Here is a 25968-nt window from a genome sequence, read left to right on the forward strand (position 1 = left end):
ATTATAAATGTTTCCAATATACTTTCTGTATCAATTCCTCAAGGTTTTCTGGATTCTGCTTGCTGTCATTCTATAGAAAGCTTCTGTTTTTACTTCCAATGGACTGAAATCTGACCATGGTCTTATGATGGACACGAAAGTGGACAGCTCACTAAAGGGGTTTTCCCACGAAAGAAAATTCTAGCATCTCATTCCCCTAGTGATGTTAACACAATAAAGATCATTTTAACCCCTTACTTTACAATTTTACAGTTTATTGTTAAGTTTTGAGTTTTATTGTTGTTTTAGCTCCTATCACTCTCTATGCTGCTCAGTGTAAAATCCCAGGGTGTGGACGGGGCCTCTCTAAGCAGACACCTGACTGTATTATCCATCTATTTCTGTGGGGTGACAATGTGGTTAGATTATCAGGGTGTAGGTGTATATACACTTTCATCTGGCTTCTGAAATTGTACTAACACACTGACACATAGGAGAGATGTGACAATCAAAGATGATGAGATGCCTATTACACAGACAACTGTACTACATCTCACAGATCATGAGACACAGCTCTACTACTTCTCACATTCCCCTGCCCCCCCGGTTCACTTATCTCCTTGTAGTTAGCTCTCTCTTCACCATGTGATGGCAGGAAGTGAATCAGTGAGTGTCTCTGTGCTCCCTGCTGTGGGCGGGGCCACAGCCACACAGCAGAGACAGACAGAAACTCGGCTCCACAATCTCATCCAAGATGGCTGCCCGACCCTAACAGGGCCGTGTGTAGGAGAAACTGAATTTGTGTACACTAGGACTGATAGACAGGTTGGACTTTTATCTGTGAGATGCTGCATTTTTGTTCATAACAGTGAATTAGAGAATGTGTTATTGTGTTACGCTGAGAACGTATAAGAAACTTGTCTTTGTGGGAGGAAAAGCCCTTTTATATCATAGCGTGTAGTTATGAGCCGTGCACCTGTGTGACCATGGTCAGATTTCTCTCCACCTGAAATAAACAATGAGTTGCCTATAGAATGACAGCAAATTTGAATAATGAAATTTGTATAACTTTTCATTATTCAAACAATAACATTTATTTGCTGAAATGGGAATAACCCTCTAAAGTAAACCAGTATATGTCTGACTTTATCTTGTCAGTGCAGTGCAGGGATCCGGTTCCGCTTGGTGAGAGGCTTTTGACTAGGGTCAGGTAGTATAAGCTCTTCTGTGTGGAGACTTGCAGCCATTGATGCTCCACTGGGGGATTCTGAGAAATGTGTAGATCCGGTCTCCAGGATGAGATAAGGTGTTGGGGAATTTGTTCCTTCTGGAATAGATATGCTGGTTTGGCTTTAATCTTGCTTCATGAAAGTCGAGCCTGATTTTAAAAGGGCCGTCTTACAAGGTAGCCATAAGAGGCAATGTTTTTTTTCTGCAATATCCCTGGATATTTCCTGCCATTTGTCTGTCAATAAATAAAGAATTGTCACCTTTTTATTGGCTAACTAAATTAGACAACAACAACTGAGAACTCTCATCTAAGGAAGAACAAGAACAGAGAGGGTAGCAGGGACCTGAAATGTGAAATAGCACCATGTGCTGGGACTGTAGCCACCCATGCAGGGACCCCTGCTGGTGAACGGAGGTGTTACGTGTTGGCCATTAATGTGAATGAGAGAGCATGTAATACATAAATAGGCATGCTGTGCCAGAGATGCTATTTCCCGTTATGATCATGTTCCACATACTCACCGGCCACTTTATTAGGTACACCATGCTAGTAATGGGTTGGACCCCCTTTTGCCTTCAGAACTGCCTCAATTCTTCGTGGCATAGATTCAACAAGGTGCTGGAAGCATTCCTCAGAGATTTTGGTCCATATTGACATGATGGCATCACACAGTTGCCGCAGATTTGTCGGCTGCACATCCATGATGCGAATCTCCAGTTCCACCACATCCCAAAGATGCTCTATTGGATTGAGATCTGGTGACTGTGGAGGCCATTTGAGTACAGTGACCTCATTGTCATGTTCAAGAAACCAGTCTGAGATGATTCCAGCTTTATGACATGGCGCATTATCCTGCTGAAAGTAGCCATCAGATGTTGGGTACATTGTGGTCATAAAGGGATGGACATGGTCAGCAACAATACTCAGGTAGGCTGTGACGTTGCAACGATGCTCAATTGGTACCAAGGGGCCCAAAGAGTGCCAAGAAAATATTCCCCACACCATGACACCACCACCAGCCTGAACCGTTGATACAAGGCAGGATGGATCCATGCTTTCATGTTGTTGACGCCAAATTCTGACCCTACCATCCGAAAGTCGCAGCAGAAATCGAGACTCATCAGACCAGGCAACGTTTTTCCAATCTTCTACTGTCCAATTTCGATGAGCTTGTGCAAATTGTAGCCTCAGTTTCCTGTTCTTAGCTGAAAGGAGTGGCACCCGGTGTGGTCTTCTGCTGCTGTAGCCCATCTGCCTCAAAGTTCGACGTACTGTGCGTTCAGAGATGCTCTTCTGCTTACCTTGGTTGTAACGGGTGGCAATTTGAGTCACTGTTGCCTTTCTATCAGCACGAACCAGTCTGCCCATTCTCCTCTGACCTCTGGCATCAACAAGGCATTTCCGCCCACAGAACTGCCGCTCACTGGATATTTTTTCTTTTTCGGATCATTCTCTGTAAACCCTAGAGATGGTTGTGCGTGAAAATCCCAGTAGATCAGCAGTTTCTGAAATACTCAGACCAGCCCTTCTGGCACCAACAACCATGCCACGTTCAAAGGCCTCAAATCACCTTTCTTCCCCATACTGATGCTCGGTTTGAACTGCAGGACATTGTCTTGACCATGTCTACATGCCTAAATGCACTGAGTTGCCGCCATGTGATTGGCTGATTAGAAATTAAGTGTTAATGAGCAGTTGGACAGGTGTACCTAATAAAGTGGCCGGTGAGTGTATGTTCATGTAAATAGCAATACATATAGTCCATGTGAATAGAGCTGGGAGTGACCCATCCCGTAAAGCCATATTACAGGTAGTGTATATGCATTGCTGGCATCAACCACTCACCTTGCATTAGAAAGTCATCCTGGGCCGTGTCCATCAATGGTTGGGACGTGATATGATGTCCATATAAGGCCCTGGCTCGCCGGTGGCCCGTGTACTTTGATGTACAGTAAGTGGATTTGTACAATACAGCAAGTATTGCCTGCAATGCCGTATTGCCAGTCTTTCGGGTGAAGCTCGCCCGGTCACGCTGCAGGCTTCCACTCACTGAAAAAATTCACTGTTTTGTCCCCGCTCAAAATATTTGTGAGTTATGTGACGCCGCTTTTATGGTATTTGTCCACAGTAAGTATACGGGTCATATATGGATACAATTCTACTATATAACAACGTACAAGGGAAGGTCAGCGGCTCCGTAGCTATAGATCCAATGTTCTGAAAATGTGATAAAACTGTAGTCATGTTGTAAGAAAGATCCATCAGTGGAAACAGTAAAACAATTGCCTTGTTTATGGCTCATCCAGATATCGGTGAGGCGGGGGCTGACCCCTCTCTGTTATCTACCGTATGATCGGCTTTGGCCTGGCAGTATAGAGCATGGGGACAAATGCTTCTGGTTCTGTACATGCTGGTAAAGGGGTTGTCCGGAGGTTGAAAAACATGACTGCTTTTTTCCAAAAAAAGCTCAATAAAGAGTTTGTTTACACTGGCATCAGTTGTACGCCCCAGGAGGGGGAATCGCTAAGAGACATAAGGTAAGCCTGATGGACAAAATGGCAAAAACATGTGTAATGGCTGGTCACCAGGGATCTAGCTGCGGAGATTCATGAACATTGATTTAATGGCTGCTTTCTACCAAAAACTCCTCTCCTGCCCATGGGTAGTGTGTGCTATTACACCTGAGCTCCAATCATCTCTATACAGATGACCTGCAATATTGCCACAAACCATGGTCAGGTGTGGTGCTGTGCAGAGGTCGCATTAACGCCTCACCACGCGTCATAGACGCGTGATGAGGCGCCATTACCCCCCAAAATAATTGCCATGCGTAAAGTTACGCTTGGCAATTATTCCTTGCAGCGCGCAGGCTGAGCGACCCGGCGCGCGCTGCAAAAGAGGTAAATGTCGCGCGATCACAGCGTGCGCCGGACCGCTCAGCGCGACACTTGACACAGTGATCTGTGTCAGCAGCGCTCCGGAGCGAGAGCGCAGGCCCCGCGATACCTGTGGACAGCGGGGCTGCTGCTCCCTGTCCTGCTCCATCTCTACGTGCCCGCAGATCCGGACGGGTGAGTGTGTGATTGTAGGTGTAGTGTTCTGTGTGTGCAGTGTAGTGTAGTGTTCTGTGTGTGCAGTGTAGTGTTCTGTGTGTGCAGTATAGTGTAGTGTTCTGTGTGTGCAGTGTAGTGTAGTGTTCTGTGTGTGCAGTGTAGTGTAGTGTTCTGTGTGTGCAGTGTAGTGTAGTGTTCTGTGTGTGCAGTGTAGTGTAGTGTTCTGTGTGTGCAGTGTAGTGTAGTGTTCTGTGTGTGCAGTGTAGTGTAGTGTTCTGTGTGTGCAGTGTAGTGTAGTGTTCTGTGTGTGCAGTGTAGTGTAGTGTTCTGTGTGTGCAGTGTGGTGTAATGTTCTGTGTGTGCAGTGTAGTGTAGTGTTCTGTGTGTGCAGTGTAGGGTAATGTTCTGTGTGTGCAGTGTAGTGTAATGTTCTGTGTGTGTAGTGTAGTGTTCTGTGTGTGTAGTGTAGTGTGTGTAGTGTAGTGTTCTGTGTGTGTAGTGTAGTGTTCTGTGTGTGTAGTGTAGTGTTCTGTGTGTGCAGTGTAGTGTTCTGTGTGTGCAGTGTAGTGTTCTGTGTGTGCAGTGTAGTGTTCTGTGTGTGCAGTGTAGTGTTCTGTGTGTGCAGTGTAGTGTTCTGTGTGTGCAGTGTAGTGTTCTGTGTGTGTAGTGTAGTGTTCTGTGTGTGCAGTGTAGTGTTCTGTGTGTGCAGTGTAGTGTTCTGTGTGTGCAGTGTAGTGTTCTGTGTGTGCAGTGTAGTGTTCTGTGTGTGCAGTGTAGTGTTCTGTGTGTGTAGTGTAGTGTTCTGTGTGTGTAGTGTAGTGTTCTGTGTGTGCAGTGTAGTGTTCTGTGTGTGCAGTGTAGTGTTCTGTGTGTGCAGTGTAGTGTTCTGTGTGTGCAGTGTAGTGTTCTGTGTGTGCAGTGTAGTGTTCTGTGTGTGCAGTGTAGTGTTCTGTGTGTGCAGTGTAGTGTTCTGTGTGTGCAGTGTAGTGTAATGTTCTGTGTGTGCAGTGTAGTGTAATGTTCTGTGTGTGCAGTGTAGTGTAATGTTCTGTGTGTGCAGTGTAGTGTAATGTTCTGTGTGTGCAGTGTAGTGTAATGTTCTGTGTGTGCAGTGTAATGTTCTGTGTGTGCAGTGTAATGTTCTGTGTGTGCAGTGTAATGTTCTGTGTGTGCAGTGTAATGTTCTGTGTGTGCAGTGTAGTGTTCTGTGTGTGCAGTGTAGTGTTCTGTGTGTGCAGTGCAGTGTAGTGTTCTGTGTATGTGCTGTGTAGTGTGTGCTGTGTGCGCAGTGTGTGTGCTGTGTGCGCAGTGTGTGTGCTGTGTGCGCAGTGTGTGAGTGTAGTGTGTGCTGTGTGCGCAGTGTGTGAGTGTAGTGTGTGCTGTGTGCGCAGTGTGTGAGTGTAGTGTGTGCTGTGTGCGCAGTGTGTAGTGTGTGCTGTGTGCGCAGTGTGTGCTGTGTGAGTGTAGTGTGTGCTGTGTGCGCAGTGTGAGTGTAGTGTGTGCTGTGTGCGCAGTGTGTGAGAGTAGTGTGTGCTGTGTGCGCAGTGTGTGCTGTGTGCGCAGTGTGTGAGTGTAGTGTGTGCTGTGTGCGCAGTGTGTGAGTGTAGTGTGTGCTGTGTGCGCAGTGTGTGAGTGTAGTGTGTGCTGTGTGCGCAGTGTGTGAGTGTAGTGTGTGCTGTGTGCGCAGTGTGTGAGTGTAGTGTGTGCTGTGTGCGCAGTGTGTGAGTGTAGTGTGTGCTGTGTGCGCAGTGTGTGAGTGTAGTGTGTGCTGTGTGTGCTGTGTGTGAGTGTAGTGTGTGCTGTGTGTGAGTGTAGTGTGTGCTGTGTGCGCAGTGTGTGTGTGTAGTGTGTGCTGTGTGCGCAGTGTGTGTGTGTAGTGTGTGCTGTGAGTGTAGTGTGTAGTGTGTGCTGTGTGCGCAGTGTGTGAGTGTAGTGTGTGCTGTGTGCGCAGTGTGTGAGTGTAGTGTGTGCTGTGTGCGCAGTGTGTGTGTAGTGTGTGCTGTGTGCGCAGTGTGTGTGTGTAGTGTGTGCTGTGTGCGCAGTGTGTGAGTGTAGTGTGTGCTGTGAGTGTAGTGTGTAGTGTGTGCTGTGTGCGCGTGTAGTGTGTGTGCGCAGTGTGTGAGTGTAGTGTGTGCTGTGTGCGCAGTGTGTGAGTGTAGTGTGTGCTGTGTGCGCAGTGTGTGAGTGTAGTGTAGTGTGTGCGCAGTGTGCTACCGAAATTTTCATACTCCTCCTCGGGTAAAAATACTCCTCAAAAATGGTGAGAGGAGTATTTTTACCCTTCTGGAAAAATGTTAGTGCGACCTCTGGTGCTGTGTTTAAAAGAAAGCAGCCAATTTTTTTTATACCCCTGGACAACCCCTTTAATGAAAGGTATAATAGCTGAGCAGTGTGGAGTGTGTCTTATATTTATACCCTATCCTGTAGATAGGTGATCCATTAGAATTCCTGGGCAGGCTCTTTTATCTTGTTTACTGCACACCATAATGTATCAGTGTTTGTGGCTGTGGTGGTGGCTCAGGGTAATGTGACAGCTCTCCTGATGAATGATCTGTCGTTATGCTGTGAAATTGGGTAAACACAGGTTATTTCGGTTTAGGCAGCTGTAAGTGAAGGTACACACAATAGCTTCAGGCTCATTCCCGCAGAGTTATACGGGGCCGCTGCTTGTTGTCTGGCTCTGCTCTCGCTGACTCCAAAATGAATAAGGAACTTGACCTCAGGTGTTTTATTACTCGGCTTGTTCTTTCCTGTACGTCCACAAGGCTGTGAGAAAATGTCATGGAGTGAATACAACGTAACGTAATGTGGAAGAGGACAGTTTTTGGACATGTGGTTCATCCTTCACCATTCCAAAATGAGCCCATTGGGAGAATGTTTTGCATCTTATTCTGGTGTAAAAGGAAATCTACCATCAAAATCAAACATGATAAACCAGGGACAGATTCAGATTAGAATGAGCCATAAAGCTGTGTGGTCGTTACCAGAGCCTCTCTGTGCTGCACATCACAGGCTGCTACACTGAGCAGAGCAGGTTTCCCCTCCCCCTGCACTTCCTGCTGCTGCTAGATTATACAGGCAGAGGGAGGAGAGAGAGCAGGGGGTTGGGTGAGACATGTTGGGTTCATTGTAACAGCTTGTGAATCTGCAGCATTGAGTGGCTCCGGTAACACTATCTATCATTAACATAATTGTTGATATTAGAAGGAAGGAATCCATGGATAACAAATATAAGAAGATTATTTGGGATTTTGTTATTAGATTTCCTAAAAATATTTGATAACAATTACACTGCATTTTTGGCCTGGCACATTTATACTCCGCTTGTCTGAGATGAGGCGTTACAGGAGATGGCGGCTCCTCTGATGGCTGAGCAGATTGTTTGGGGTTTTCAGCTTTACTGTGAGATAACAGAAATGCTGATGCTGTGAATTGGTAATAGCAGCATGAAATCCCTCTTTTCTGCAGTTTCCTTGGTTTTCTGTATTCAATACTTCCCAGCTGCTTCCATCTACCCCCTGCCCTGGATGATGGCACTAGCAGTCTCCTGGTGGGCATTTCTTTGATATCCATGTCATTTTGGCTTGCAGGAGTATGTGCTGACAGATCCGCTAGAATCGTGTGCAGAATAAAAGATGCTTATCATTTTTGCCCCTGGGATATCTGTACAGCGCTGTGCACTGGGAGCTAATACTGAGTGGGTTGTCATCATGTACAGTATATAGTCTAGCAAACCAATTGTATTCAAGTTCAGAGGTCGTGTATAGGACTGTGACTTCCCGGAGGATCATCTGGCAGGCGATTCCATGTATGGTGGAATAAAGAACTTATTGTAAAAGGAATCTGCAAATAAGCCTGAGGGGCTCCAGGCTCCATTACCACCTGGAGCCCATGAACTCAGGCTCATTTGCATACAGTCCTTCATCCAGGTGGTATATGCCCTTTTAAAGGGCTGTCTGCGGTTGAAAATCTTGAGTGCTGCCTTCCAAATACATCTCCTCTCCTGCCCATGGGTAGTGTGTGGTATTGCAGCTATGCGCCATTCATCTCTATACAGCTGAGCCGCAATACAGACCCCACCATGGTCCGGTGTGAGGATGTTTATGGAAGAATCGGCCAGGTTTGTCACCCCTTGTACCTGCATTTCCTGGTGCTGGTACTGGTGTTAGGAAGAGGCTCATGGGCTCAGCCCTATACATATAACTAGTTTTCTCTCCATAAGGTGGCGACCATCCACTGCTGACACAGATTACAGGTGTTTAACCCCTTCTGCACCAAGCCATTTTAGAGCCTTAGGACCAGGCCTGATTTTTAGAATCTGCCCTGTGTCATTATAGGAGGTTATAACTTTGTTACGTTTTAACATATCCAGGGGATTTTGAGATTATTTTCTGGTCACACATTGTACTTCAAAATAAAAGAAACATTTTGATATCTTTTTGTGTTTGGTTATGAAAAAAAATGGAAACTTAGCAAAAATTTCTAAAAATTATTCATTTTCAAAGTCCACATTTTTCTGCTTCCAGGCAGATAGTCATAGCACCCAACGTATAACTAACCTTTCCCAAATGTCTGCTTTATATTGGCATAGGGTTTTATGCATTCTTTCTTTTTTCGGTTTTTACGAGGTTCAGAATTTTGGTTGCAATTTTTCTCATTTTTATGAAAATCACCAAAACCCTCATTTAGAAGCACCTGCTCAGGTTTAAGTGACTTTGAGAGACCTAAATAGAAGAAAAACCCCGTAAATTGTCATCTTACAATCTGAACCCTTCAATGTGTGAAAAATCTACTTGAAGAAGGGTGTTAACCCTTTAGATGTTTCACAGGGGTTAAAACGAAATGTAATTTACAAACTGTAAAATTTTTTTTTTGTAGACAATATATTAATTTTGGCTAAAAATTAAACTGTCACAAAGTATTAAATGACGAAAAACTCCACAGTTTGATACCCAATTTCTCCTGAGTATGAGGATGCCCCATATGTGGTGGTGACTGCTGTATGGGCACACGGCCGGGCATAGGACAGAAGCAGCGCCATTCAGAGCAGATCTGCACTGTCACTTTTTTAAAAAAATAATTTTTTATTTATATAACAGTTTTTAACAATAAGTGAAGTAGAGCAAACATATAGACAAGACAAGAAAGCAAATAGGTGACATGACCGCAGAGTCGCGGTCTGGCTTAGATTTTCATCGTCAGCTGAACTGAGCGGCCAAACGTTCGGTAGTATGCCTAGAATGGCCGCACTGTCACATTTTACAGGCTATAATTTTAAAAATTTTTTTGTAATTTGGACATATGGGGGATTATTTTTTTTTTTTTTTTCAGGTACATCATTTACGGGGCGTTCAATAGCTAATAATCAGATTGGTGGTGGTTAAAAAAAATAATTCACTCTTATTTATGGTTTTTCAGCATTTTTTTTTCCCCGGTCTATTACCATACCATAAAAATGATGTGTTAGCTTTATTCTGTCGGTCATCACGATTATGGCAATACCCCATTTATTATGGCTTTTTAATGGTTAACTTGTTAGCTTGGTTTTTGCATCGTCATGTAACAATGGGCTTAACATTTAATATTTTTTTTGGTTTACAAAGCTTTTTTAGAGCGTATTTTTTGGGGGACAAGCTGTACTTTTTCTTGGTATAATGTTTGGGTAAATGTAACTTGCGCTCTATCAGATTTTTGTCAATGTGAGACAGAATGCATACGGGTTCAGTGACAACTTTTATTTTATTGTACGGTTTGTTACAGACGTTGTGATACCTAATGTTTTGTTTTTTTTTTTGTTTTTTTTAATTTCACTTGAAAAAAAGGAGGGTCCCAATCGTCGCACTATGACCGCGGCATTTGTAAGGTTAAATAGGCTGTTACTGGATCCCGCGGTGATCGCACAGGCTCCTCTTCTGAGCCCAGGTGATCGCCATGACTTGATTCTACGTCAAGGTTTTGGGATCTACCCGCATTCTATGACGTAGAATGACATTAAGGTGTGGGAGGGGGTTAAATCATTTTGAAATGGATAAAATCTAAATTTATCCACTTAACGATTTGGCCCCTTTTTTCGTTTTTTTTCTATTTTTCACTCCCCAACTTTAAAAATCTGACTTTTTTTCTCCCATGTAAAGAGCTGTGCGAGGGCTTGTTTTCTGTTTAACAAATTGTACTTGGTAGTGACAGTTTATTATTTCATGATATATACAGGCGGTTCCCTACTTACTGAACCCCTGACTTACTGATGACACCTAGTTACAAACGGACCTCTGGTAATTGGCAATTTTACTGTACTTTAGCCCCAGGGTGATGCCACACGTGGAGTTTTTGGTCAGTTTTTGAGCATGCGTTTTCAGTCTGTTTAAAACTCATCTGTTTTTGCCAGTTTGTCCATTATCTTAATAGGTAATCAGGTTGTAGGCAGCCAAACACATGGTAAACGGTCAAAAACGCATGCATTTTAACCTGCTGAAAACACCATGTGTGGCATCACCCTTAGGCTACAGTAAACAGCTGTAACAGTTATCAAAGGTATCTGCCGTTAAGCTTTATTGTTAAAAGAACCTGTCAGGCAAATTAACCCCCGAAACTAAATATATTTTCATAAACTGCCATTAGAAAGCATTGTCCCTCTATATACCTGTTAACTTAAGCAATCAGGTAATAAAGCTATATGCCAATGACCTGTGAGATGTCCAATGAGTCATTATCATATTCACCTGTCCAACGTATTCATGAGTGAGAGGCACAGCCACACCCCCAGTGCTTGACTGACAGCCTGTATAATGATGTGATGTATAATGGTGTAATGGCTCCTTCATGTGCTTCCTGGTGCTGGCGCCCCCTGCAGCCTGTGTGTGTATGAGATACTCCTATACAAATGACTGACAGCCTGTATAATGGTGTGAGGTATAATGGTTTAATGGCTACTCCATGTGCTTGCTGGTGCTGGCGCCCCCTGCAGCCTGTGTGTATGAGATACTCCTATACACATGACTGACAGTCTGTATAATGGTGTGAGGTATAATGGTGTAATGGCTCCTCTATGTGCTTCCTGGTCCTGGCGCCCCCTGCAGCCTGTGTGTGTATAACATACTCCTATACACATGACTGACAGCCTGTATAATGATGTGACACTCCTGGTGCTGGCTCCTCTATGTGCTTCCTGGTCCTGGCGCCCCCTGCAGCCTGTGTGTGTATAACATACTCCTATACACATGACTGACAGCCTGTATAATGATGTGACACTCCTGGTGCTGGCGCACCATGCAGCCTGAGATACACACATACACATGAGTGCATCCAGTAGCAATTGTAATACCCCATCATGCTGTTAATCCTAATCACTACTTATGTAGCTGATGTCTGTGTATCACACATGTGTATAGTAGAACACAGCATGTCAGCAGATAAAGCACTAGCAATGCTTTACTATACATTACACACAGACATGAGGAGGGGGAACAGGGGGGGGGGAATATGATTTTTAGATTATGCATTCAATTAAAGCATCAAAGGCTGTGATGGATCCTTGTGAGCTGCTCCAACAGTTAGTGGTGACAGGACGAAGACCTGATGACAGTTGTCCTTTAAGGATACCCGATTTACGGACGACCCCTCCGCCCACTGTGACCTCTGGTGAAGCTCTCTGGATGTTACTATAGTCTCAGGCTGCAATGATCAGCTGTAAGGTGTCTGTAATGAAGCTTTATTGATGATCCTTGTTCTCATTACAGCACAAAATTTTTATCTGGAGCTACAATCATAAAATATAAATTTCAGACTTGCATACAAATTCAACTTAAGACCAAAGCTAACAACCCACTTGTTTATCATTAAATGCCAGCACACATTTTAACAAAGTAACTTATTGCTCCTTGCCTATTAACAATCCAAGGATCTTTCAGCTTTCTGAAGATTACGTAATCATTGAAAGTAGCAGGGGAAATTCATTATCGTTTTAGCTTCTCTCCAGTGCCCGGAGCAGGAGCTTCAATGATAACCCAGCCCCGGCCATACCTTCTCACTTTAGTAGTCCCAGGTAGCCAAGGACATGACACTTTAAGGCTACATTCACACTGCCGCATGGAGGACGTATATACGGCCGATATACGTCCTCCATAGACGGCAATGGGCGCACGGCGCCCTACGGGAGCGGTATGGTGCAGCACACGTGCGGCTCTGTACCCGGAAAAAGATGGGACCTGTCCTATCTTTTACCGTAATACGGTGCCGTGCGCCACTACTTCCTGTGGAGAGGGGCGGGGGTGAGCTATGGTACGGTACGGGCGGGCAACGGCAGTGTGAATATAGCCTTGGGTATAAATGAAAATGGCAGGTCTTTGTCTTGATGGTAAACTGTGCTGAAGCCACAGCCTGGTTGCTCCGGGAGGCCTCTTTGCTTTGGTACGCTGTGCCTAGGAGAAGCATCTGTGTCCTGCTTTCAGCATAGCTTTACTGATGTGATGCCTCTGCTGCCCTGTCCCAGCCTATACAGCTCAGCTGGCATATGAAAACCATATATAGGTATGTATAAAAACAAACTTGTTGAAATAATGTCCTGTTCATCCCAATATACATAAAACCTAAAAGTAATCGCGGTTGACCATTGCACAACAGTCGGTTTATAATACTAACCACCACTTACAAAGCCGTCCATAACCTGTCCCCTCCATATATCTCTGAACTAATCAGCCAATGCCGTCCCACACATAATCTTCGTTCCCCACAGGACCCAAATTTACTCAATTAGCATTCCGCTCTTCTCACAACCGTATCCAGGATTTCTCCCGTGCATCCCCCACACTATGATATGCTCTATGATACTCTATAGTATCTCTATGATCTCAAAATGTGTCAGACTGTCCCCCACCTTCCAAACATAACCTTTAAACCCACCTGTAAAGGATTCCTTCCCACACACAATAACCCCACTGCTCTGCTGCCTCACTATGTGTCCATCTATCCTTCCATATGGTGAGCGGGTAGGATCCTCCTTCCACTAGTTCTAGTTCAATGTGGTTTTCTGTCTTTTTGTACTTGATTTTTGTTTTCATCTTAAAGAGGACCTTTTACCGCCCCGCACATTTAGGGATGAACATACCATAATGTAGCGTCTACTTTACAGATTCTCAGGCATTTTTTTGTCTTTCTAACATCCACAGTTTCTTAGATATCATTCCCAGTAACGACCATTATAATCCTTTACACTAGGTGCTGGAGCAGAGAAGGGGGACTGTGTTAAGATACATATCCTTTGTACTAGCGCCTCCTCTCTGACAGTAGAGAGGATTACAGTGGTCAGATACTGGGACTGATATCCCAACAACCGTGGGGGCTAGAAAGTAAATAGTAAGTGTCCCTGAATGAGTGAAACGGCCCCTTCAGCATGGTATTTTCATCTGCATGTGTGTGGGATTGTGATGGGTCTTTTTTAATGTATGTGAACACCTTATCAAATGTACAACTCTATGCAATTGATGCTGCTCTGTAGATATATATCATGTGGGCATTGGAGTAGTACTTTTTAAAGGTTTTTTTTTTGTGAGACCCCTCTTTTGTTCATTGTGAGACTTGAGCTTGGTCCCTCATTCAGCATGTAGCCTTATCTTCATCACACAGCTAATTAAAGCGGAGCTCTCCTGCTACAATTCACCTTGTACATCTCAGTAACATGAGAATGAAGTGAAATCCTTTATGTAATAGAAGTTAATGTCTATTTTTTTTTCTTCACTTTTAGGTTCGAGATGATGTCTTAAATTCTTTAAATAATAACTTCCTACAGACGCTTAATCAGGCTTGGAACGACCACCAGACCGCCATGGTCATGATACGAGATATCCTCATGTACATGGTAAGTGTCTCCACAACAATCTATCTGCTCTATACACACTGCTTTTGCGTGGATTTAAGGTATTAGTGATTAGACCACCCCTTTAACCACCTGAAACTTTGTGCTCTTATATGGGGAGATAGTCCAGTAATTGCAGTCACCATTATATAATATATCTACGTTCTAGAATGTCTTCTGGCACCTTGCACTTGGCCCTGGTATTTCACTCTATTAATGTATCATATACTCGTGTATAAGCTGAGTTTTTCAGCACATTTTTTGTACTGAAATAGCCCCATTTTGAGTATAAAAAAAATAACTTTGCACTCTCTTTCCGGTGCCCTCTTCTCCCCAGATCTTCTCTACAGGTTCTCCGCAGTGCATGCAGCTGCACATCTATGCGCCTGTCGCCCCCCTGGTAACTTACCGTATTTTTCGGCCTATAAGGCGCACCCAAAATCCTTTCATTTTCTCAGAAATATGAACTTTTACAGAAATGTGCTAAAGACGAGATGTACTGTACATTTACCAGTGTTTAATAGCTCCATCCCCAGAAATTTCCTGCACCTTCCCACACAGTATACAGGGTCCCTAGCCCCTGAAGTGCCCTGGCACCACAACTAACATTGTGCCCATCCTGCCCTCCCCTAGCACGGAGAGACCCGAGCCACCATAGTGCTGACCACGAGGCAATCATCATCATCATCAGTAAACAATCCCCCATACCTGACAGCCCTGTAACAGGGGAAAGAGAGGGAGCCACAGGGAACCCCACAGGAATAACACCCTGGCTGAGGAGGGAAGGAGAAGGGGCAGAGGGAGACAGCTTAACCCCTGCTGCATCACCCTGCATTAACCCCCAGCAGCCCATACCTCTGAGATCAGAGCTCTCTGACACGCTGAAGACAAGTTTCCTGGGAAGTGTAGCTGGCTTGAACTGTGCACAGGTCTGCCACCTGCTGGTCATTTTTAGGTACTGCATTTGATCCTGCGCCTTATACTCCAGTGCGCCTTATATATGAACCTAGATGTCTTAGCAGGCATTTATTAGAGGTGCGCCTTATACTCCAGTGCGCCTTATAGGCCGAAAAATATGGTAATAGTGTGTGCGCACGGCAGACTGCGTGGACGTGTCTCTGCCTGCACTGCCAGGAACCCGAGGAGGATACCGGGGGTAAGTACCAAGTTTGTTTTTATTAACGGGAATGAATTTTATTCATGGGGTGCGGGATCTGCTAGAGACACTTTATTCATGGGGTGGGAGATCTGCTAGGGATATTTTATTCATCGCGGGGTGGAGTATATATACGGTCCATCCTGCTGGGTACATAAGACCGGTGTCTAATTTGTCTCTGTAAACACAGTTTCTCTTTTTGGTTTTAGGATAGAGTATATGTTCAACAAAACAACGTTGAAAATGTTTATAACCTGGGCTTGATAATATTTCGTGACCAAGTTGTTCGCTACGGCTGTATACGAGATCATCTACGGCAGACGTTATTAGACATGATTGCAAGAGAGCGGAAAGGAGAAGTAGTGGACAGGTAAATGTGCTGACTAGACATGAAGACTGGCCATTTCTATATACTCCATGCTATTAAAGCCGGTGTGTGGCGGTGGGGCAAGGTTGATAGGGTCATAACGTATGGTAAATATTTTGCACATCTGCCATGTAGGAGATATTTGCAGCTGGCATACTTTATCCTCCTATGTTCCTCCAATTCAGATTGAAGGATTACTAGTACAATGTGGATTCTGCCAAATGTGTGGGGGGGGACCTGTTGAATTTTGCAAAATAATAGGCTTTACCTATAAAGAGAAGACTACTGGCATTGTCTTATTCGGGGTATGTTCAGACTACTGTTTGGAACCTTCTTCATATAATCTATTACCCGGGAGCCAGAGAGAGTTGGATATCAATCCTGATCCCGGGAACCCCTGTTAAATAAGTTACTGACAAAGTCCAGTATGTGGGGCACTGGACTCAGGGATTTTTAGAGCTGATGTGTTTTTGTATCTGTCAGGACTCTACATGTGGTGATGATGAATATAACGTGTGGTAGAATATGTCCTTCCTATATAATGAGCGTGCAGTAGCTGCATGTTGTAATTCATGTTGTACTTTGTACATTGTTGCAGAGGCGCCATAAGAAATGCCTGTCAGATGCTTATGATCCTGGGCTTGGAGGGACGGTCTGTGTATGAAGAAGACTTTGAAGCCCCATTTTTGGAAATGTCTGCAGAGTTCTTCCAGGTAATTAGATGTGCAGAAACCTCTTCTACAGTTTCCATTGTTCTCTCCCTGCCGGAGCCTAGTATGACGCGCCGCTACTGATGTCATACTAGGCGCCGCCTGGGAGAAAAACAATGGCCGCGCCCAGCAGAAGAAAGAAGATGGGCGCGGAAGCCTGAAGACGAGCCGAGCGGACATCGGGGGAGCAGCGCTGCACATCGGGGCCACCGGAGGGTGAGTATATACGTTTATTATTTTTTAAAGGGGTTATACAGGTTTTAAAAATTACTGAGGGCAGTGCTGGGGCGGGCTATTTTAAACATAATAAACATGTACTCGCCTCGTCCGGCACTGCCGATGTCCCCCGCCACGGCCGGTCTTCTCTGTGCGCCGGTTTTATTACAAGGGCGCACAGGGAGCTTCCGGCCGGAAGCTTCCATCCGACACCATCTCCCAGCGCTTACAACGCTGAGAGATGGGGACGGATGGGAGGACCCGGCCACATTGCGGACCAGAAGCTCCTTGTGCGCGGCTTACGTGCCCTTGTAAAAAAAAAAAACAGGGTCACGGATCGAAGGGACCGCGGCACGGGACATCGGCGGCGCCGGAGGAGGTAAGTGCATTTTTAGCCTTGCCCTCACTAGTTTTTAAAACCCGGATAACCCCTTTAAGTATGCATGTTATCTATTGACTCGTGTATAAGCGGAGGGGACGTTTTTCAGCACATTTTTTGTGCTGAAAAACTCGGCTTATACACGAGTATATACGGTAGATTTATCTTCTCTCCTACTGTATCTATTTCTCATTTCTATTTTTTATCACCTATCTCGCTATCTATATATATTCTACTTTATATTTCTGCCTCTATAAATTTATCATCTATCAATAAATCTATATCATCTTTCATATTTATCTTCCATCATCCATCTACCTATCATCTTCAGTATCCTAGAAGATTCTCCTACACTCCCATATTACACATTGCCTTATCATACTACTGCTTGTAACTACAAAGTGTTTTATTATTGTGCAGGGCTAAAAGAGCCTCTTTGTGACTGTGACGGGCCCCCCTTTTCATTTTTCCCAGGGCCCTACTTTGTCTAAACCGGCCCTGTCTGGCAACTTGGTGGTTGTTTATCAGGTTTCATGAAGGATGTTCATATAGAGTCTGTTTTTATGTCACTTCAGTTTAAAAAGCCTTTGTTTTTTATTATTTGTTTTGTCCAGATGGAAAGCCAGAAGTTTTTAGCGGAAAACAGTGCCTCAGTGTACATAAAAAAAGTAGAGGCTAGAATAAATGAAGAAATCGAGAGAGTCATGCACTGCCTAGACAAATCCACGGAAGAGCCCATAGTGAAGGTGGTGGAGAGGGAGCTCATCTCCAAGCACATGAAGACCATTGTGGAGATGGAGAACTCTGGACTAGTTCATATGTTAAAGAATGGAAAGACAGAAGGTACGCAACACATTTAATGGGCCTCCCAAGTCTGTGCCCTTAGCAGCACAAGCACCAACTACTTTTCAAGGCAACAAAAATAACCCCACAATGTATAGTCTAAAACAATGGCTACAATTTGTCATGATCCCCAACCAACCGCAGAGCATAAAGTAAATTACCACCAGGGTGAAAGATAGTAAGCCAAGTACACTGAGATAAAAGTACAGTAGAGACTTTTACAGAGATTAAAGCCTCTGCCCCCCCAGGGCACTGTATACATTTAGAAAAAGAACATTGACACTTTCTTGAAGCCTGATTTAACTTTTGATGGATTTTTGTGTTGATGGATTTCTCCTTAAAAAACAAAAAAAAGGAAATATCTAACTTTTTGGGGTAGACGTTGTTCTTTTTAAATGCACTTTACTGTATCATCACAAGTGTCTAGAAAGACCATTGAGCCTTCTAGTGGTCACTTTACTCCTAGGGAAGTTTTTAGAGGTGGCTAGGACAGGGCTTGTTCACACTCCTTGATTTTGACATGTCTTTAGACAAACGTTTGCATTAGAAGATATTCACGACACAAGTGGTGAAGGTGGAAGGAGGCGCACTGCATTCTCTTTTACCACCGGTTGGAAATGTTGCCTCCTGAGATTATTGATTTGGAGAATCAAAGTTATGTACCCCGGAGGAAACCCTTACTGATGATGCTCCCATTTTCATACCTCTTACATGTGTATTTCTTTGATGTTTGCCTTAGACTTAGCATGTATGTACAAGCTGTTCAGTAGAGTCCCGAATGGCCTGAAGACGATGTGTGAGTGTATGAGTCTGTATCTACGAGAACAAGGCAAAGCACTGGTGTCTGAAGAAGGGGAAGGAAAGAATCCTGTAGATTATATACAGGTTGGTATAGAATCCGTCCTGCATCTGCTGTTTATTAAATGTGAAGATGATTTTTGTATGAAATGCGGACATTCGGCAACCTTTTATAGTCCACATTTTTGTTACACTGACATTACCCAAATTGGTGTTTGTAAGCAAGAATTGTCAACTCCGACCTTTGGTACCCCCAAAATATATCATCCGATGGCCAGTAATGATGCTGTGAAGTGAACACATAATGATGTCACTGACTTGGGTGTTAAAAATTTGTGTATATAGATCAATAAAATTCATTCACAAGAAAAAAATGTCATGATTCCAAATACAAGATGGCAATATAGTCCTCCTTATAAAGACAGGCCATAGAAAAGGGGTTATTGTAAGGCGGGGGATGCAGAAAGGAAGGTATAATACCCCCTTTCCTCTAGCTCTCCCACTTATAAGTGTCATTTGTAGCCATATCTGCAACCATATCTGCGCCTTTCCCTGCTCCTATGAAGCAGCCGCACTCCTCTTCTCCTTGGTGCAGCCACTGAATGCTGGGCTGAAGCCGGTATAGACACCAATTAATATGATTACATCTGCCGGCTATGGACCAGCGTACAGCGGCCGCATTGAGGAGAACAGAGAAGGACTGCTGCTGCTTCATGGGAGCGACGAAAGGTGCTGATATGATTGATAGGCCGCGGCACCAAGACGGGTGTGCCACAGACCGGTCTTGTGCCCTGACCCAGCAGTCGAGAACCGCTCTAGAGATTAACAGACCAACCTTTTTGGCTGTATACTCACGGCCTCAGTTTTTTTTTTTTTTATTTAAAGGGCATCTACCACCAGGATGATGGACTGTATGCAAATGTGCCTGAGGGGCTCCATAGGTGGTAATGGAGCCTGGAGCCCCTAAGGCTCATTAGCATACAGTCCTTCATCTGGGTCGTAGACGTCCTTTAAGAGAATTTTGTGAAATCCTTCTCCTCAGGGAGCTACAGATTGTAGCAGCTTATGTGATGCTTTCCTGAGACCTCAGAAAATCCAGGTAGTGTCTGATCAGAGAAGTCAGGAGGCTGTGGTGTATAATTTACTACTAATCCGTAATGTACTGATATTTTGTGTTTCCTGTATTACATTAATTTTTATTTTTAACTTTCTCCAGGGTCTTCTTGACCTGAAGAGCAGATTTGATCGGTTTCTTCAGGAATCCTTCAGTAATGACCGTCTTTTCAAGCAAACCATTGCTGGAGACTTTGAGTATTTTCTTAATCTGAACTCGAGGTCCCCCGAATACCTTTCCTTATTTATCGATGACAAACTGAAAAAAGGAGTGAAAGGAGTAAGTGCCGAACATTGCTTCTAGATGGATGGATTAATAATATAATATGTGGTATGCTTATAACACTGACATCCTCTGTGTGTCTTTATAAAGCTGACAGAGCAGGAGGTAGAATCCATATTGGACAAGGCAATGGTCCTGTTTAGATTTATGCAAGAAAAAGATGTCTTTGAGCGATATTACAAGCAACACTTGGCCCGAAGACTTCTCACCAACAAGAGCGTGTCTGATGACTCTGAGAAGAACATGATCTCCAAGCTGAAGGTGAGGATAGGATTGTGTTGCAACTTCTATTAGGTTAAGTAAGGGCAACTTAATTTTTTTTCACATGTGCTTCCAAAATGCATAGTTAAAGGGATTGTACTTGGTTATATTGCTATCCCCTTTTCACAGGATAATGAATGGTGTTCACAAAGCGGGTTGGGCTTGTGTCCATTTCCTCCATCCATTACTGTGGGTGGGTCAGAAATTAGTGAGCATAGACAATCAATGAGACCACTGTGCTCTGTAATCTCCAGCACTACCATAGTATTCAATGTAATGGCAGGACAAGCACTTGTTATCCCTAAATTTACATTTCTCTGCAATTTTATTGCACTGGCAGGAATACGATCGCTGCGATGGAGAATAGGAGGGGTGACCCCTCCCCTCTCCATAGCGAAACAGGGAGCATGGCGCCGTAACATGGGGAAAGATGGGAAGTGTCCTATCCTTTCCCTGTGCACGGAACAGTACACCGTATCACACTGTGCAGCCATTGTCGTCTATGGGGGAATATATGTACAGCCGCAAGCTTGCATCCCCGCCGACGGTCATGTGAATACAGCCTTAGGGTACATTCACACGGCGGTATGCCTGCCGGGCGCCGGAGAGGAGGGCGCTGTTTTCTACCTCCATAGAGCATGCTTTAATTTTTTTTCCCCCTATGTACTGCGCTGATTGGTACTGCCGCCATTGCCGTCTATGGGTATATTACATCCCCACAGACAGCCGTCTGAATGAGGCCTTAGTTCTATTTGCTGTGGCGTTTGCCTTACCCTTACACATTAGTTGTCTTTTGGTGGACAGCTTCATTCCTTCATCTGACAACGGTCTCTCCAGAGATGTGTACCAGCATTAGCTGAAAGTATGTATACTGGCACTGCAATAGATGGATATAACACATATCTCATTATTATTAGTAATGTAAAATTGTATATAATAGACATCTAGATTAAGGGCCCTTGCATTTAGCTGAAAGTACATGTGTGTCAGTGGCTTTCTCCATTCATCACACATGTGCCACCCACTCATCTCCCAATAAAAACGGTGATCAGGCTGCTGAATTCCAACTTCCCCAACTCTAATATCCTCATTGTGAGAGAGAAGGGAAACCCCATACACATTACTGCCATACATGCCATACAGCTATATACATCCTATTTGCACATGCCCCGTGCAGGAAGGACATTTATGAACTTCATGACGGTGGCCAATTTCAGTTATGTCTCCTGAACCCTGGCAGCTAAATGGGAGAATCTCCTGCTTAATATGATATCTGGAATGTGTATGGGTGCTTCACAAAACCATAGATATCCACTCTTAAAGTTGTAGTAAAAATGTTTTTTTTTTTTAAATACAGCTGTCTATTTCTGATATTTTCAATTGTAACTTTGAGTGGATAACTCCGGTTCTATGTAGCACCCATACACCATCCAGATATTTTATTAAAGGGGAGATTTTTAATATGACATCAGAACTGTGTTTCTAGTTGCAGGGATTCAGGAGATATAGGAAAGAATTAGCAGAATTGCAGAAGTACATGCACCCTCTGCCTCCCTAGCTGAAGCTAGTAAAGGGTGATGGAATGATGCTGTACGTATTTATAACATATTTTGGTAAAAGTTTATTTGGATTAACTGCTTATTAAGCAAAAACTTTTTAATTAGAAAAAATGACCAAAAAGCTTAGTTTTTTTCACATTTTGTAGTCTATTATCGGCTAACTTTATAAAGAAAAAAATGTCATTAAACTTTTCTATCAAGTTAGTCTCATATTTCAAGAAAAAAAAATAAGTTAATATTGTTATGTAAAATTTTCCAAAAATTTTGTCATATAAAGAAGCGAATAACAGAATTGCGAAAATTGACCTGGACTTTCGGCATCAATAACTGAAGGGGTTAAGCTTGGGGTTAAGTGTGGGGCTTAAAAAACAAACTACTTCTACTCCTCCCCGACTCCCATTCTCTTGTGGCACTGCCGGCCGCTGTTTGTTTAAAAGGCCAGGGGTGCCACCACGTCCACTGACGCACAACAGAACTTTAGGCATTAGTGGTCTGGTCAGCCCTGCTGGCGGTGATGGGCAGCGTTTGGGAACTAGACCTCCAGAGTAGGTGAGTAAAAGAAAGCCCCCAGCCATATACCATATGTTTTGTTTTTTTTAATCATCCCTGGACAACCCCTTTAAACATGTACTTGCCTCCTCTGCTGCTCTGTGTCCCTCTGTGCTGTGCCCCTCTGTGCTGTGCCCCTGTCTGTTTACAGAGGTGCAGCACCTCCGCACCAACAACTTCCGGCTGCCTGGCACACCTACCCATCCCTCCCTCTCCCAGCGCTGTATCAGCCGTCAGCATACTTCTGTATGGTAACCATTTTTACAATGCTTTTCTCTTTCAGACTGAGTGCGGTTGCCAATTTACATCGAAGTTGGAAGGGATGTTCAGAGACATGAGTATCTCAAACACCACAATGGATGAATTCCGGCAACATTTACAGACCACCGGGGTATGTCCAAATTCTCTTTATAACCAGTTATAGATTTACATGTTGACATTATTTGTTCATTTTTTACAACCTAGGCCTATGGTCACGTCTGTGTGCTGCGATTTTACATTTCAGGTATCATTAGGGGGTGTGGATCTCACAGTCAGAGTACTTACCACTGGCTACTGGCCCACACAGTCTGCTACACCAAAATGCAACATCCCACCAGCTCCTAGGCACGCTTTTGAAATATTTAGAAGGTATGTTTTCCAGAAATGAATCAACACTCGTTCATGGGCTTCTTTTATTATAGTGAGGTGGATTGAGAAAAGACGCCGACCCGTAGAGTTCAATTCTCTCCATTTGTACTTTATTGATGTCATTGAGAGTTTTAGATTAGCCTGTTATTAAAGGGTTGTACAGCCTCTCATGTGAAAAATCAAGTTTTGCCCTATGCACATGATCCACAGTGGTGAGTCTCAAAAACAGGGGTCTGTTGTCCCCCAGATGAACCGAGAAGCCAGTCACACATGCTCCCTACTGCACTACTATATCCATGTCTATGGTGCTGATAGTGGAGCGCCAGGCAGTTAAATAGACAGTGGATGGAGCGGCTGTATGCAAGTACAACCTGCGGCTCTATTCCTTTAGGGGTACAAAAGACTCCTGTCCTTGTGATCCATGGAGGTCCCAACACTGTGACTCACTGGACCATCAAGTTATCCCTTATCCTGTTAAACGGGGATAACTTGTGGCTTGACAACCCCTTTAAAGGGGTTTTCTAGCACCACAGATTATTAGAGACCTATCCATGGCATTTGTTAATGGGTAATGGGCGACGGAGCTATCTTGGCGCTTGTGTGAAGCCACTGATGGGCAGGGGTTCCCCATGCGTTATTAATGGTTTTAGTGAGAACATTTAAACAAAGATTTTTTTTTCTAGCTGCTTTTTAAAAGAAAGACTGTCTACCACACTTGATGATGTAATTGCTCACTTTCATACCCATATTGAATGTAAGCCCAAAAATGAATCCCTGTATTCAAGAAGTCAATAAAAAGTGAGGAATTATAGTGCGATAATTTAACAGATTAAAGATTTTGTATCTCTTTCTAAACCCTCCAGAATCTGTTATGCACCTAATACTTGACACGAGCTATTGCAGCTTGTAACCGGAATATCCGAGGCCAGTGATGGCGAACCTTTTAGAGATTGAGTGCCCAAACTACAACCAAAAGCCACATATTTTTCACAAAGTGCCAGAATGCCAATTTAAAATGGCTTATTGCTCTGTTACAGGTTTCAAACGTATTGGCGTCCTGAGGACCCCAATACAGTAGAAAGAAGGAGGAGATATTCGGATTATCATTGTAGCTTCCCTTTAAGGTCCACTTAAGAGCATGAATCAAAAGACCCGGAGAAGGGTCCGCAATGATAATCTGGCTCTGTCCTCACCTCCTTGCTCCTCTTACACTTGAAGTCACTTTAAAACAGCGCTGTACGTGGCACGTCCTGGGCTGCCTGTGACTGCAGGAGGACGTCTTGAGAACTAAATGGCCTGGGTGCCCACAGAGAGGGCTCAGAGTGCCACATCTGGCACCCGTGCCCTAGGTTCGCCACCACTGTCCTAGGCCTTCTCTTGTTATCTCCAGTATTTTTCCTTATAACCTGGTTGCAGTGTGAATAGAGATAAATTTGATATTTACAACTGCATATATTGAACCTGCAATAGTGATAGTCTATATCAGTGATGGCGAACCTTTTATAGACTGAGTGCCCAGACTACGACCAAAATCCACTTATTAACTGTGCAGTGCCAACGTGGCATTTTAAGCAGTAACTTATTGCTACGTGTTCTTCCACATCTTTCAATTGTATCGGCCTCTTAAGGCCACCAATAAAGTTGAAAGAAAGAGGGTCTCTCTGTATAGGAAGAATATTGGCTCCAGCTGGATGACCTCCAAAGATCATGCGGTTCTGTCAACACCACCTCACTTTTCCCAGTTCCAAACAGCCAGTGAAGTGTCGCTTTAAAATAGTGCCGAGAGCAGCATCTCGTAAGTTGCCTGGGACAGCAGGAAGATTTGGTGGATTTGGTCCTTTAATGGGACAACCCCATGTCAGCTATTTTTTTGTTTTGTTTTCCCCTTCGAAGACTAATGTTTCACTACACCTTATGTCTGAGCACTTCTTTTTAATGTTGCTTATTTTTTTCATTTTATGTGATGTTATATGTACAGTCTTGCTATAACCTCCTCTCTTCTCCTGAAGGTTTTATCTGGCTAAGCACAGTGGACGACAGCTCACGTTACAGCACCACATGGGCTCAGCGGATCTCAATGCCACCTTCTACGGGCCTGTAAAAAAGGTAACGTAAACCTTATCTGAGTGATAGGAATGTGCCGTGGGACTTGATATATGTTCTTTCGCTGTCTTTTATAGTGTTTTTAGTTTTTTTGTTCTTGTTTTTTTTCCCGTTTTGTTTTTTTCAATGTTGGCCTAGGAGGACGGCTCAGAAGTCGGTGTTGGAGGAGCACAAGTTACTGGATCCAACACAAGAAAACACATTCTGCAAGTCTCCACCTTCCAAATGACTATACTAATGCTCTTCAACAACAGGGAAAAGTATACGTTTGAGGTATTTCAATATTTGTTTGACTTTCTTGTTCACAAGTTGTACAAGGAAAGATCAATGTAAAAAAAAGTACGTAAAGCCCTTTAAAGGTCTTTTTTTTTTTTTTACGGGATCACAATTTCCCCTTGTTTATTCTGTACTTCGGGATCTCAACCATGCTATATGCCTATCCGAAAGTCCTAAAGATGTCAATGGATCACAGGACAGAGCTTTGGGAAGCTGAGGACCCCAGCAATCCTATAACTATGCCTTATCCTGGGTATAGGATAAATATTAATAATGACCCAACCCCTTAATAGGAAATCAACCATCAAAATCCATCACGATAAACCAAAGGACACTTGCTCAAAGATCCAGCTCCCGGGACTGTGGTTATCTTTTGGCCCCTTCCTTCTAAAATAAAAGGGGGGTGTTACCAGAGCTCCTTCATTCTTCAGCTTCACAGGCTATTACTGTCCCACCACCACTGCTGTGGATTTGTGATCTGGTAATGGATCCTGCCCTCCAGCATAGCTTGTTCTTATACACAAATGTGCCTCCCTTTTCTATTTCCCCCTGTACTTGTAAACCACTGACTGTACTTGCAGGAACTTCAGTGCCCTAAGTCAGGCTTTTCTA

At 43.9% G+C, this 25968-nt stretch overlaps 1 protein-coding gene across 2 annotated transcripts in view; it reads left to right on the forward strand.

The window, feature by feature from the left end:
- Positions 1–25968, forward strand: part of CUL3 (cullin 3) — a 44555-nt gene that overhangs the window by 12183 nt on the left and 6404 nt on the right. The window contains exons 3-13 of one of the 2 annotated variants that reach the window (XM_072143126.1): positions 14003–14116; positions 15479–15639; positions 16235–16349; positions 17556–17784; positions 18524–18669; positions 19799–19975; positions 20069–20239; positions 22631–22738; positions 22853–22977; positions 24987–25083; positions 25219–25353. In XM_072143126.1, the coding sequence (XP_071999227.1) occupies positions 14003–14116; positions 15479–15639; positions 16235–16349; positions 17556–17784; positions 18524–18669; positions 19799–19975; positions 20069–20239; positions 22631–22738; positions 22853–22977; positions 24987–25083; positions 25219–25353 (1578 nt within the window). The remainder of the gene's footprint in view (positions 1–14002; positions 14117–15478; positions 15640–16234; positions 16350–17555; positions 17785–18523; positions 18670–19798; positions 19976–20068; positions 20240–22630; positions 22739–22852; positions 22978–24986; positions 25084–25218; positions 25354–25968) is intronic. The other variant, XM_072143127.1, reaches the window with a different exon arrangement.

Source organism: Engystomops pustulosus, chromosome 3 (assembly GCF_040894005.1).
Source record: "Engystomops pustulosus chromosome 3, aEngPut4.maternal, whole genome shotgun sequence".
Classification (NCBI taxonomy): Eukaryota; Metazoa; Chordata; class Amphibia; order Anura; family Leptodactylidae; genus Engystomops; species Engystomops pustulosus.